The sequence below is a fragment of the Geotrypetes seraphini genome, chromosome 2, assembly GCF_902459505.1.
Source record: "Geotrypetes seraphini chromosome 2, aGeoSer1.1, whole genome shotgun sequence".
In the NCBI taxonomy this organism is placed as follows: domain Eukaryota; kingdom Metazoa; phylum Chordata; class Amphibia; order Gymnophiona; family Dermophiidae; genus Geotrypetes; species Geotrypetes seraphini.
Genome location: NC_047085.1, coordinates 152727857 through 152743191, shown reverse-complemented (window position 1 = coordinate 152743191; position 15335 = coordinate 152727857). Strand labels below are relative to the sequence as shown.

The window sequence follows — 15335 nt, the reverse complement described above, 5'->3', positions numbered from 1 at the left end:
TGCCACTATGCTACTCCTCACCGCCTTTTAGATGTGTGCAGCGCTGGATACATCATATACAGGCATTTTCTCTATCCCTGGTGAGCTCTTAATCTGGGAATATCAGGCCATGTCTGAGAAGTGGCACTAAATATCTGGGTCTGACTGCAATACACCTGGCCACCATTACCTATACAGGTCCTGGCTGAATATCAGCCGGAATCTGCATAAGGGGCAATGCTAGTACAATGTGCCCAATCTATCTACGTACTCCTACTTCTGAACTCCAAAGCATGCTTCTCCGCCAATCCTTAAACCCTTCTGCTATTTATTTATTTAATTTGATTTATATCCCGTCCTCCCCAAGGAGCTCAGAATGGGTTACATGGTAACATACATAACAGTTAGCAATAAGACAAATAACAATTAACAACAAGGAACAGAAGATGTAGAGGGGCATAATCAAAAGGGACGTCTAAGTCCATTTATGTCCATCTCGCAAGTCATCCAAAGTTAAAAAGAGCTTAAGACACATTTTTGAAAGATATGTCCAACTTTTTTTTCATTTCGAAAATCATCTAATTATATGTCCTGCCGATCTGATCGTCCAAGCCACTAAATCGTCCATCTTTATACCACATTTTCATCCAACTTTCTGTTCAAGTCCAAAATGCCTAGAACAAGCCCTGTTGGACATGGGAGGGGTCTGCAAAGTGATGGACTGCACACCCAGACATGCCACCTAAATAGTGGGGTACCTTACAGGGCACTGCTGTGAACTCACAAAAAGGGTGCCATGGCTTCTCCTCCCTACTGCTCCCTTATAGGTTACGGTGAGCCCCCCAAACCATCTCCAGAATCCCCTAGACCCACTTATCTACCACCCCAATAGCCCTTATTGCTGCAGGAGCCACTTAAATGCCAGTACAAAAGAGTTTTGGGGTGTATAGGGGAGTGCACATGTTTCAATATCAATGCAGTGATTACAGGGGCTTATGGGCATGGGTCCATCTCTCTATGGGTCCCTAACCCACCCCCAAGACGGTTTAAGATGCCTCTGTGCAGCACGACTAGGCTTTCCTATGCCAGGCGGCCAGGTGATGATGGTCTGGAGGCAGAATTTTAAAGTTATGATTAAAATTTTTTATAGGGGTGGGGGGGTTGGTGATCACTGGGGTAGTGTGTGGGGGGTCTGTTTTATGTGTTTGCAGTGCTTGTCTGGTGACTTTAGGTGGGTTTTTGTGACTTAGACCATGTTTTACATGGTTTAAGTCACAATGTCCAAGTTTTGTCGATCGTAGGCTGTATAACTTTCGGTTATACATGCTGTACGACTAAGTCTAAGCTGGCCCATTTCCCGCCCAACTCCCACCCTTGACATGCCTCCTGAAACGCCCTGTTTAGCTTTGGTCGTTCAGTGGCAGTATGAAGGCCTAGGTCATTTAGAAATACGTCCAAAACCCATTTTTATTATCGGCACTTGGATGTTTTTGAGAAATGTTCGTCCAAGTGCCGACTTAGGCTAGTTTTTGGACGTTTTTCTCTTTCGATTATGAGCCCCTAAGGCAATAAGGTACCATTAGTAGGGATACCAGATGTCCAGATTTTCCCGGCACTTTGTCTGGGTTTCGAAATGCTGTGTCGGGCAGGGATGAAGTCCACACATGTGCGGCTGTCATGTAATGACATCATGTGCACGTGGGAATGGGCAGGACTAGGCGGGCCTGGAGGTGGGGCTAGGGGTCCGGATTTTCCAAAAGGAAAATCTGGGAACCCTAACCATGAGATGCGTCTAGTTCAACTGTTCTGGATTAGTAGACACTTGGAGCTTGAAGCATGCACAGGTAGAGAGTCGGTTGAATATCTATTACGAACACAGTGGTTTGGGAGTAACAGTCTGAATGCTAGCTTGTCCTGAGGAGTTAGGTGAAGAAGTGGGCTTTTATTGCTTTTCTAAAGCTAAAAAGTCCATTAAGGGATTTGATGTTAGGAGGTAGTTGATTTCAGTACTTTGGTGGGAAATGAGAGTATGACCTTTGTCTGGCACTTTCTAGTTGGAGGCTCTGACCAGGGGGTATTTGAATACGCGATTCCTCCTGGGAGCGGAGGGGTCTGTTTGGGACATAAGGCGGGAAGTGTTGCTGATATGTAGCTGGATTCAAAGGAGTTCAGTTTTTGTGGTGTTTAGTTGGAGCTTGTTTGTGGAATCCAGATTTTGATTTCTGAGAGACAGTTTTAATGTTTTGCAATCTGGGAGTCACGGTTCTCTCCTAGTGGTAGGTATAGTTGGATGTAGTCGGCAAAGGAGTGAATCCTGATTTGGTGTTAGTGAGCTATATCCAGGACAAGTATAATGTAGAGATTAAACAGCAGAGGATATAGTAGTGCTCCTTGTGGTACCCTATACTTGATAGGCTTTGACTTTGATAGGGTAGTATCGAGTAGCACGCATTGGGATCTACTGCTTAGGAAGAATGTGAAACCAAGTAGTGCTGTATCTTAGACGCCGAGCTCAGTGAGTTGGGCGAAGAAGATGTCATCGTCAGTAGTGCTGAATGCTGCACTATTTATGTAGCCCTATTTGATTGCTTAGCTCTGTGGACATTAACTCCTCATCAACTCTGCCTATGGAATGCCCTTCTCCTGCATTCTTTAGAAATGGCTGGCTCAGAGCTGATATTCAGTCGCACTGCCCAGTTAAGTGTCACTGAATATCGGCAGCCAGTCTACTGAGTATGATTTAAGTGGGCCAGAGCCTCTCTTGCCCACTTAACACTTTAACTGGCTGCTTTACGTAACTTGATGTTGAAGAGAGCAACGGTGCCAAGTAAACAGTCATTTGGAGATCTCCCATAAGAGACTTAGAAACAAATGCTGCTTCTGAGCAACAATGCCAAATAAAGGGTTAAATTGCTTTGAATATTGACCAGTAATGCCTTTTTGAACAGAAGTGTCATTTTCTAATTTTAAATCAGTCAGTCTAATTTTAAATCAGTCAAGTGAACAGATTGCTTATATTGACTACTGTGTTTATCATGACAGTCCATGGGCAGTCCAGAAGCAATGAACCACTGTCTATATTAATATACTTATCCAGATATTTTAATATATTTTTCTGTTCTTGCTTTTTCTCTCTGTTATTATATTAACTGGTGTTCCTTGCTGATTTCAATATACTTTTAAGTAAACTGCTTTATCATGTTACTGGGAAAGGTGATACATTAAGTCAGTGTAATAAACCACAAACCATACACATATAGACAACCATATTAATTTATGCACATATATTCAGTATATTAAAAATGATTTCATTTCTCCATAGCATATACAGAGTTGAACAACAAAAAAGTTTGAATATACAGGTCCTTGTTTGGGGGCAACTGTGAATCACAACAAAGAAAAATGGGGAGACCCAATGATCCACAGTGAAAACAATCCACCGATGAAACCAAAAACAAAAACTGTGGATACATGTTCTGGAGATAATTTATTAAACACTGGCATATAAAACCATGAAAATTCAATTTAAAAAGTACAATGATAAAAAAATACTGTGATAAAAATCCAACCGGATCCTACACGGTCCGTGTTTCGACGAACACGCCTTCCTCAGGGGTCCAATGGTTTGCAAACTCACATATAAAAAATTGGACTGAAAATAGTCTATTGTCTTTAAACATATGAGCAAAGAACACCGCAGACAAGCTGAAGTAGCAAAAAAAATGCCATTAAAGTTTTTTCAATGAAGCTACTTCAGGAATTTGATGCCAATGTGAATAGTGCATGCCATTCTTCAGTTAACAAGTTAAGAACCAACAACATAATTTTGTAGAAGCAGGAAAAACAAGGGTTAAAGTCAGTTGATCTGACAACCCGTCCCTGATGCACGTAACATGAAACCCATGCATAGTTGGGTGTTAAAAGAAGAGCAAATGGCTTTGATGGTATGCTAATACAAGATAAGTGGCTTTACTCCTAAGTGCTTTGTATATGAGTAGGGTTACCAGATGTTCAGATTTCCCCGGATATGTCCTCCTTTTTGAGGACATGTCTGGGGGTCCAGATGGCTTTTCAAAACCTGGCACTTTGTCCGGGTTTTGAAAAGCTTTCCTGGTAACAGCGATGCCATGATGTCATCTGCGCATGCACGGATGCAATGTGGTGATGTCATGCGCATGAGTGCAACGCATCACACCAGCGCATGCGCAGATGCCCTCCCAACAAGTGACCAGGTTGAGGGGGGTGGCGTGGCTGGAGCAGAACGAGGCATGACTTGGACGGAATGGGGTGGGGCCATGGATCTGGATTTTCATTCCCGAAAATCTGGTAACCCTATAAATGAGCAGTTTGGGATAAATTTAGTAGTACAGTATTTTAGTGATCAGTATATGGACAATCAAATATCAATAATTTTTCTGGTTTAAAAGTCACATTTTATTTTGGACACATAGCCATATTAACACTGTATTTTAGAGGGCACCTATGACTTAATTCATAGCCACCAGATTTTAGCAACTTCATATTATGGAATGCATGAAGGATGTGCAAGGTTACTGAGGTCCCTTTCTCATAAACTGTAGGTTTTTAAAAAATTAATTTAAGATGGTGGTCCCTTTAGCCCGTTGGTCCCTTTAGTCTGTAATAGTGTGTGGCCATTCTTACACTGAATGATTTTGGTCGAAACTCTATTTTACAAAAACAACATAGGAGCCTATATGTGCCATTATAAAAGAGGCACCCAGATCCAGCTCCACTACACATTTATAACTGCATAGGGTGGACAATTTAAATCGCTCTTTGTTTCATGACTTAGATATACCTTAAGGTAAAAAAAAAGGTAGCTAGTTTTGTTTTTTTATAGATTTAAAATTAATAGCCTTTTTATATAATAACAGGATCACAGAAATTAAGATTGATAACACTACTAGTACTCTGGAAAAATAAAATACAAAATACAGAATAGAGCTCTGAATATAATTTGCAGCTATCCTGCTGCGCTATGAAACACAGCTAAAGAACACCGATACGTGTATGCTTGTACGAGTATACTGTACTTTACAATGCTGAATATACAGCTATAAGAGTAAATTGCTAATCCATTTTTATTTTCAAACATCAGCATTAACTAAGCCAGTATAATAAATGACGGAAATGCACTTACATCCATTAGCGCTGCATTGATGTAGTTACTGCTTTCCCCATCTATTGTAATGAGGAAAGGTAGACATCTGTCTGGAGGCAGGACATCCATACAGCGGTTCTTCTCATGGTTTCTGGGTAAAAGTGCTATACTGCAATCTTCCACTCGTAGAGTAGGGGTTACCATGTTTAATGTCTAAGGAAAAATGTGAGGAATATTAGATGCACCTAAACAGAGCACAGAACAGAAAGGTTGCCTGATGAATTGTTGTCATTGTCATAGAAACTGTAGTAGGTCAACAATCTTATATACTAGGCCTGCCCAAGTCCGATCCTCGAGATCTGCTGGTAGGCCAGGTTTCCAGGATATCCACAATGAATATGCATGAGAGAGATTTGCCTGCACTGCCTTCTTGGTATGCAAATCTCTCTCATGCATATTCATTGTGGATATCCTGAAAACCTGGCCTGCCAGCAGATCTCGAGGACTGAACTTGGGCAGCCCTGCTATAGACAAGTTTCAAGTTTATTTAAAATTTCATATACCGCCCAATCAGCCTTCTAGACGGTGTACATTATCTTAAAAATATATATGAGATAACAATACATCAATTAAAATAATAGTTATTAAAAACAATTTAAAAACAAACAGAAACAAAAAGGGAAACAGGGTAGAACTACAATTATCAAGTAACAAGAAAGAACATATAGGGAAAAAAACAAAAGGAGGGGTGTCAAAAGGTAGAATAAAACTATGTAGCCCTAAAAGGACATTTAGGTCTCGAAAGCATCAAGAAAAAGAAATGTTTTTAATTTCATCTTAAAATGGTGAAGAGTTGATTATTCCCATAAGTGGGCTGGAATATTATTCCAAAGAGATGGAGCGCTGACAGAGAAAATGGTAGACCTCATTGTGTTGATAAACTTCAGACGGAAAAGATAAAAGATTTTTAGAAAATGATCTTCAAGTCTTAGAAAAACTATAGGGAATAAGAAGATTATTAATAAATTCGGGTTGACTATTTTGTCTAGTTTTAAAGGTTAGTAAAAGAATTTTGTATGCGATTCTGTGTTTTACTGGCAACCAATGAGCTTTATAGAGGAGGGGAGTGACTGCTGTGTTCTTTATAATTTGGAGTCTTATTTCTTTTCTAGTTATGCCCTTATAGAGCACATCGCAATAATCAATACAGGAAATCACAAGAGGGTGAATCAAAATATTCAGAGAAGTGGGCTCTAACAATTTGGATATGGACCTAATCATTCGTAGCCGATAAAAGCAGTGCTGGACCACTATGCTGATATGAAGATGATAATTGAGCTTACTATCAAAAATGATTCCTAATAGTTTTACAGAGGGCACAACTTGAAGAGATTGAGTTTTAAATGTAATAGGAGTTAATAGAGAAAGTCCTTCCTTGTTGGGGAAAATCATTAATTTGGACTTTTCAATGTTCATCAAAGTGAGCATGTGTAAATCTAACAGTAGATAGTGGACTAAGAGCCTGCTTCACTATATCTGTTTTCCAATTCATCTAAAAGCTTGATTTCCCCAAGCAGCAGTCACCCCTGTCTATGCCAGCTCTAATTCCATGGATATTTTGATGGTGGAGATGGAAGGAACAACAGTGACTGGGGCTGGCTCCTGCTCCGGTTAGACTACCAGGGTTTACAGTAGGCCTGGCGGGGGAAGGAGTCTCCTCCTGTTGTTGTTATTGGGGGGGGGGGAGAAGAGGGAGGAATGGCTCTTCCTTTTCAGTGAGAGAGGGGGAAATGGAAGGATGGAGATGGCTCCTCCCAGGAGAGGGGGAAGGACACAGCCCAAGGTTTGGTTTCAGTGGAAATGTTAGCTGAATAAGTCCCAGTTCTGACTGCATTATCATGATCTGGATAGTGGCACTAAATATCCATGGCCTCACCATGGTGGCTGACTACTGACTCATGCATGTATTATTTTTACCCCAGTGGTCAACAAGATAGTAGAAGAGTGATGATGATGAGACATTAATATGGTGTATAATAATTTTTATTATATGAACACAGTCTTGACGCAGCCATGTTTTGGCAGATGTCTGCATCAGGGATGTAATTTCAATTAATATAATTTGCCAAAGAAAAATAATAAAACAGTGATGCTTAATCTTGTTCATGTACTCAACTACCATACAGATGGTAATCATCCCAGCTGCTGGCATCCAAGTGAACTGTGTTCATTTAACAAAACTTTTTATGTGCCATACTGATATCTCATCATCATCATTCTTCTACCATCTTGTTGACCATTGTATTATTTTTTTTGCCTCTTTTTGAGTATAAACTATTTTTTACCCCTCCTTGGCCACTGGCACAAATTCTATTTATTTTATATTTAGCTTAAGTCTATATTGGCAGCTCAAGTAGAGTTACGTGGAATGTTGCTACACTCCTTGGGTTTTGGCCAGGTACTAGGGACCTGGATTGGCCACCATGAGAACGAGCTACTGGGCTTGATGGACCATTGGTCTGACCCTGTATGGCTATTCTTATGTTCTTACGTGAGCCAAGTATAGGACAATTAAGCCATTGTAACATCACTTTTGAGGTTTGTTCTGAGGCACTGTGGAAGGAGGCATTATGACATCACAGTCTCAGCTCTGGAATGTTGTTCTCATTGGGGTTCCGGAATCTTGCTATTCTTTGAGATGCTGGAATATTGCTACACCTTGGGTTTTGGCCAGGTACTAGTGACCTGGATTGGCCACCGTGAGAACGGGCTACTGGGCTTGATGGACCATTGGTCTGACCCAGTAAGGCTATTCTTAGGTACAGTGAGCATTTCCCTAACCACAGAAGGATTACAGTCTAAATGGTAATTGAGGGTGAGGCATCTTGCCAAAGATAATAAAGTATGTAAATGAGATTTGAAGCCCAGCTTTTCTGATTTGAAGTACATTGCTCTAAATCACAATGCTGCGTCTTGTGACCCTGGGAAAATCACTTAATCCCCAATTGCCCCAGGTACAATAGAGTGTGAGCCCACCAGGACAAATAGGGAATTTGAGTACCTGAATGTAAACCACTTAGGCTATAAGTGGTACAGAAATAATAAAATCAAATACTACTACTCCATCACTTCAAAGTAAGAATTATACATGTGCTATTTCTGCTATTTAGGGGGGAAGTTATTAATGTGGGTTACTGTTTAAGTTGGGTCATTTTTCCACAAGTTGGGTTATTTTAGCACAGGATCCCATTTTATGCAATGAGACCTCATGCTTTAATAGCCTGAGTTGTGGTAAAATAACTTGATTTAACAGTAGACCATGTTGATAACTTACCCCTTCAATTTTCAAACTGGAACTACTAGGGCAGTTCACTTTGAAACTTAACTACAAATGTAAATGGTTAAAATACCCACATATCCCCTATTTCTAGAATGCTGTACACCCAAGTTTGCAACTAGTGTGCAAGTTTGTGTACACAAAATATACAGTAGATTAAGGCCATTTGAAAATCACTTTGATATACTTTTTAAAATTTTGCATTTGATTTTCCAACATTTATAGGTGGATCAATGGCATTATCTTATTTTTTTAAAATCTACCATTTCAAAATCTGGAGAAATTAAATATTATGATAAGAGGCAGATTCCTAAAAGCAGTGGACTATTTCATTTCTTTGTAAATGAACATAAAAATCAATATAAATAACAATAAAAAATTTGGAGGATTTATGAGATGGAAAAACTTACAGATATTATGCAGAAATATATGCTTAGATTTAATTAAATAAGGGGGCCCTTTATTCTATATATGATGGACAAGGTTTTGAATGTGGCATGAGACACAGGGAGGGGTGAGGGGAAGAAGGCAAATATGAGATAATGATGAGTGCCAGTGAGGGTGGGGGAAGATAGGATGGATTATAGGCATTGGAATGGGAGGAGCCACAGATGCCATGGCATTCCCAAAAATAACTTAACACAGCTGCCCGCTGCAGCCATTGTTCTGCCTCCTTCCTCGGGCTTCATGCCATAATCTTCTCACACAAGCTTCCATTTCCGTGCATATTGATTGAACTCTGGCTAATTTAATTTACCATCATTAACATGCTTGTATAACCTTGATGCTACTAAAAGAAGGAACTATTACCCTCCCCAGCATGTCATTGGCTTTGCCTTTCCGCCTCAGGTAACAGAAGAAATGTGTTCAGGCAAATGACTAAGCGTGCCTCAAAAATGGAGGTTGCACTTAATGTTTTTCAGAATTGGAGAAAGGCTGTCCAAGTCTTAAGAGAACATAAATGTCACAGGGAAGCCACAACTCAGATATAAACCTATTTGTCACATCAACCAACCATTACTAACAGTTTTATTCACAACTGAAGGCTCAACAAAAATCTAACTGAGAAGTGCTACTGAAATATCCCTTCATTTCCTAATGGGATAAGAACGAGCGACAGAGGTCATGATATTGAAAGTGGCAATTTATATCAATTCATTAAATTTGCTCTGAGGATTACCCTTATCTTAACTACTGGCTTTCTGTGAAAAAATACATATTTCGTGACATAATCAATGAGTTTATTCACCTCATATTGCTATGAATGACTAACAGAGACTGCTAACACAGATTCATGAATTTGGGATTTACTTTCTTCTTGCAGATGAAACAAGGGGTATTGCACCCAAGGAACAGCTGGTTACTTAATTTTGCTGAATAGATGAAAATTACATAATACATGAACATGTAGGCTGTGTTAACATACCTAAAATAGGCTCCTCTGTCAACTATAGTTGGCAACATACCACTGACTCTGTGCAGGAGGTGAGCATATGATGGAGCAGTTAATATGTTTGGTCACATATGTGGTGTTGCTGCTCAATTTAAGCATAAAAATCCTGCAGCCATTCACATGGCACATGGCATAAATCTGTGCCTGCAAAAATGTAAAGCAGTTCAGGATGCATTGGATTTAGCGTTAGAGGGGACCCAACTAATCAAGTAGAGAGTCTCCAAAGAGAAATCATTTGTTTAAATCTTTAAAGACAAAATTAAACCCAGAGAATCAAAACCTTCACATCCTCTGTCCAATATGATGGACTGTCTGCACTGGTACAGTGAAATCCATCATAGATAATTAATTACATATGCTGTAATACACAAATTAATGAGGAGTCACAATCTGCACAAAACTCTGCTGCATGACTTATCTTCTGCCAACCTTGATACACTCACCTCACCCCTCTCCTCAAATTACTTCATTGGCTCCTTATCCGCCTCTGCATACAGTTCAAACTCCTATTACTAACTTATAAGTGGGTTTGTTCTGCAGCCCCTCAGTATTTCTCCTCTCTTCTCTCTCCTTATACACATCCCCAAGAACTCTGTTCCTCAAATTGCTTTTATCTGCATCATTCTCCTCTTATCTCCAGTTCCACACTTTGTTCCTTTCAGCTTGCTGCCCTGTATGCTTGGAATAAGCTACCTGAGACTCTTCCCTTATTCAAAAGTAGGTTGAAAACCCACCTTTTTGAGATAGCCTTCAACTCATAACCCTACTCCCTTCTCCCCTCTGCTCATCACCCTAGCTAGCAATTTAACCACCCCCTCTAACTGTAACTCCTACCCTAGCATCCTGTTTGTCTGTCTTGATTGTTTAGATTGTAAGATCACTTGAATAGGGACCGTCTCCTTTGTGACTCTGTACAGCACTGCATACGTCTGGTAGCACTCTACAAATAATTAATAATAGTAGTAGTAGTAGAAAATCTTCTGGCATTTTGGCAATGCTAGAAAAATTCAAAACATTAAAACAGAGAAATGAAGGCAGATAAAGGTTATTGGTCTATCTAGTTTGCCTACCCATGCCATCTACTATCCCTTCCTCTCCTTTAGAAATCATATGTACTTGTCCCAAGCTTTCTTGAATTCAGATACAGTTTTCATCGTCACCACCTGAACTTGGAGGCCGTTCCACAAATTCACCACCCTTTTCATGAAGAACTATTTTCTCAGATTACTTCTGAGTCTGTCTCCTTTCGCCTTCTTCCAAGGCCCCCTCATTTCAGAACTTCAGACTTGCCTCCTGTGCATTTATGCCTCAGAGATTTTTAAACTTCTCTATCATTTCTTCCATTTCCCGCCTTCCTTCCAAAGTATACATATTGAGATTTTTAAGTCAGTCTCCATACGCTTTATGATGAAGACCACCAACTATTTTAGTAGCTGCCTTCTGGACTCCATTCTGTTTACAGTATCTCTTTTGGAAGATGTGGTCTCCAGAACTGCACCAAATATTCTAAATGAGGTCTCACTGTTGCATACAGGGGCATCATCACCTCCTTTTTCCTATTGCCCATTCTTCTCCCTATGTACTCAAGCATCCTTCTAGCTTTTGCCATCGATTTTTCTACCAGTTTGTTTACCTTAAGATCATCCTATATGATCACAGTCAAGTAGGATTACCAGACGTCTGGATTTACCCATTCATGTCCTCTTTTAGAGGGCATGTCCGGGCATCCGGATGGCTTTTCAAAACCCAGCACTTCGGGTTTTGAAAGGCAGATCGCGTTGGGAGGGACATCGGCGCATGTGCCGAAGCCCTCCCGATTGAGACGAGCAGGCTAAGGGGTGTGGGGTTAGGGGTGAGACTGGGGTGTGGCATGGGCGTAATGGGGCGGGGATGGGTGGAACTAGGCAGGCCTGGGGGTGGGTCTATGGGCTTGGATTTTATATACGTAAAATCTGGTAACTCTATACTCAAGTCCTGCATATCTTACATGCATAAGATTATTCACCCCTAAACTGTACCATTCTATTGGGTTTTTGCAGCTCAAATGTATGACTGCATTTTTTTAGCATTGTGTTTATGTTTACTAAAAGGTTTATATACCACCCTTTGTGCAACCACTAGGGCGGTTTACAATACAATAAGAAACAAAAAGGAACTACAATAAAAATAGGACAGAAAAAACTGGAAACAAAGAACCCCCCCCCAGTGCATCAGAACTGTCATTAAGGGTCTCCTGAAAATGCCTGGGTAAATAGATAAGTCTTCAAGAGAGCTGAAAACCTGACGTATGAAGATTCGGACTGTAATTCCAAGGGAAGGGAATTCCAAAGGGTATGTACAATAGAAAATAAGGCTGAATGACGAGTGGTGGAAAGTCTCAACATATGTACCGAGGAAATAGCTATTCGATAGCTATCCATGGATCGCAAGTTATGAGAAGGTTTGTAAGGGATTATGAGATTGGCCATGTAGTGCAAAAGCTTGTAACAGAGGGCTCCTTTTACTAAGGTGTGCTAGCGGTTTTAGCGCACGCTACAATACCGCATGCGCTAAATGCTAACGCCTCCATAGAGCATGCATTGGTATTTTTCATTTAGCGTGTGGTTAGCATGCACTAAAAACGCTAGCACACCTTAGTAAAAGGAGCCCAGAGTGTTTTAAAAGCTAAGGCAAAGCATTAAATCTTAGCTGCCGAATTTTGAACCATATTTTACTTTGTTAGGTCCTTCCTCAAGTTATCTATAACATCAGGTGTTTAATGGTCTGTGTCTCTTCTATCTTGTCTTCTCTGCCACATAATGGTTAACCAAAACACTGCAAGCAGTTAACACGACATTACAGGATGCACAGAAAGAAGTGAAAACAATGCAGTGATTTCTATTGTGCCAGTGGTCAGAATGGGCCTATGAAAGTTTCTACTAGTCAGTAATAGAAGATGCAACAGATTTGACTGATGCACCCATGCCACTAGGGCATTAAAGACCCCTCTCCCCCCCAAAAAAAAAAATAAAAATAAATGCTGGATGGGAGAGAAGCTGGTTACACTTTTGAGAGTTCAGAAAAATATTACAGAAGACAGTACTATCACGTTTTGGATCTGCTTGCGTGTGAACTGGTTTGCCATTTTGATCAGAAAAGGCATTGATGTGGCAATTGACCTGGAGAAACTTCTGCTCATTGCATTTAAAAAAGACAAAGCCACTTTTGTTCCGACAGCTTTATGAGGAAGAAATGTATGAGATTTGAATACACAGTTGAAAATGCCTCTGTGCACAATAAGGGCTCCTTTTACAAAGGTGCGTTAGGGCCTTAATGCGCGGAATAGTGCGCTAGCCACCACCGCCTCCTTTTAAGCAGGCAGTAATTTTTCAGCTAGTGCGCACTATAGCACGCACTAACCCTGTGCGTGCGCTAAAAACGCTAGCGCACCTTTGTAAAAGGAGCCCTAAGAGTCTAGAAAAGTACCAACTACAGTAACAAAGCCCAGAGCAATATCAGATGCAATGCTTGTGGCAAAGACACTCATTTGCCAGAGATTTACAGTTTTACAGATTGTATTTATTTTGTGCATTTACTATAATGTATAAGTTGCATATTTAAAGTCATCTGTCTTGACCTTCCAGGAAAAAAGAAAAATCTGAATGACAATGAAAAATTTCTCTGCATACACCTAATTTTGTGGTTAGAATTATGTGTTGTTAATACATTAAGACTATATACAGTACCATGCATGTGAAAAATGAATGAAGAAATGACAATACTACAATCAGTGGTATTATCTTGGATGATGCTGAAGGTTGGATTGGGTGAAACCTGGGCACCCTCCCCCCCTCCCAAAAAAAGGCATTCTGCTGCCCCTGGGATGCGTGGATTAAGATGGAAGTATCTTAGCAGAGCATAAGGGAAGTTAACTACACGTTACTGAACCTAAGAACATAAAAATTGACATACTGGGATAGACCGAATGTCCATTAAGCCCAGTATCCTGTTTCCAATAGTGAACAATCCAGGTCAAAAGAAATCCAATCCAATCCTTTAGTTTTTATACCGGGTCATCCTCTTAATAAGAAGCTCGACTCGGTTTACATAAATAATAAAGAACATAGACCTGGCAATATCCCAAAAAAGTAAAACAGATTTTATGATACTTATTCTAGAAATAAGCAGTGGATTTCCAAACCTTTTAAAAATTCTGCTACAACTGCATTGACAATAAGATAGGTGGGGATAACACCAGACTGGTTAAGTGTTGCTAAGATGATTATGGTTAATGCTGTGCTCTTTGTAATTAAACACTGGCATGACTTCATGATATAAGTTATTTGGTAACATGATAAAGTGAAAAATTTTAAAAAAGTGGGGAAAAAAAAATTCAAATCATCTTACCCTAAATTCTTCTTTGATTTGACTTGAGTTAGTCTGAGGATCCAATTTGTTCATTTCATAGTACACAGACCTGACTTGAGAGGCTGGAATGGATGTGTCTCCACAAAGGCAGGCTTCCAGTATTGCATCATGGATGAACACATACTGTTCCTGTTGGTCAAAAGTAGAACATAGAAAAGGTTTGCTAATTAAGAACATGGAAAGGAATTAAAGATTTATTTTTAATATTTAGCTCATGTCTTTCCAATAGTAGCTTGTCTGCATTTTCTCTGGTTCCACATGACTTCCAGTATGAGTATACCAGAGGCAAATAGATAGTTAAGTGATTTGCCGAAGCCACAAGGAAAAACAATGGGATTTGAACTTTGATCTCTCGGGTTTACAGGTTGTAGCTCTAATCACTAGGCTCTCTACAATGAGCTCAGAACGGGTTACAGGTTAACATACACTTTTCTTTTCCATTAAAAGGTAAAAAGTCAAATTGCATGATCTGAGAAATGGAGTATACACTATAAGGTCCAGTGGGGGCGGGCGGGGATGGGCTTGATTTCTGTCCCCATGCAACTCTCTAGTACTAACTGGTATGACAATAAATAGGGACCAAATGCTTATAATAACAACAATAACTTTATTCTTCTATACCGCCACAGTCAAAAGACTTCTAGGCGGTTCACATCGAAGAAGGCTGGACAATCAGCGAATTACAGAATGCAAGAAGTAAGGGTACAACTTATTTTTCAATTAAAATCCTTCCTTCAATATTATCTTTGAAGTTAAAAAAAAACCCCAAAACAAAAGGATTTCACTCATTCTATGACTGAAGTTGAGAAGTTAAAAAAAGCAGACACAAAGGCACAATTCGTTTTTCTGGACACCATTTTCTGCATTTTATCCACTATATTTTTTAAAAGCAAAATAATAATTTTCATACATGTAAATAGGACTGACATATATCAAAATGGAATGCCTGTGAGATTTGTGATGCCGTGTAGTCTCATGCAAAGTAATTCAAGAAAGCATCTCTTACAGAAGACAAACTGGAAGCAATTACAAATTGC

General features: G+C 39.8%; 1 protein-coding gene across 17 annotated transcripts in view; it reads right to left on the bottom strand.

The window, feature by feature from the left end:
• PTPRM (protein tyrosine phosphatase receptor type M) overlaps nt 1-15335 on the bottom strand; it is a 1237515-nt gene that overhangs the window by 37058 nt on the left and 1185122 nt on the right. For all 17 annotated transcript variants that reach the window (XM_033934018.1, XM_033934031.1, XM_033934023.1 and 14 more), the window contains 2 exons: nt 14278-14427; nt 5141-5314 (listed from right to left, as the gene is read on the bottom strand). In XM_033934018.1, the coding sequence (XP_033789909.1) occupies nt 5141-5314; nt 14278-14427 (324 nt within the window). The remainder of the gene's footprint in view (nt 1-5140; nt 5315-14277; nt 14428-15335) is intronic.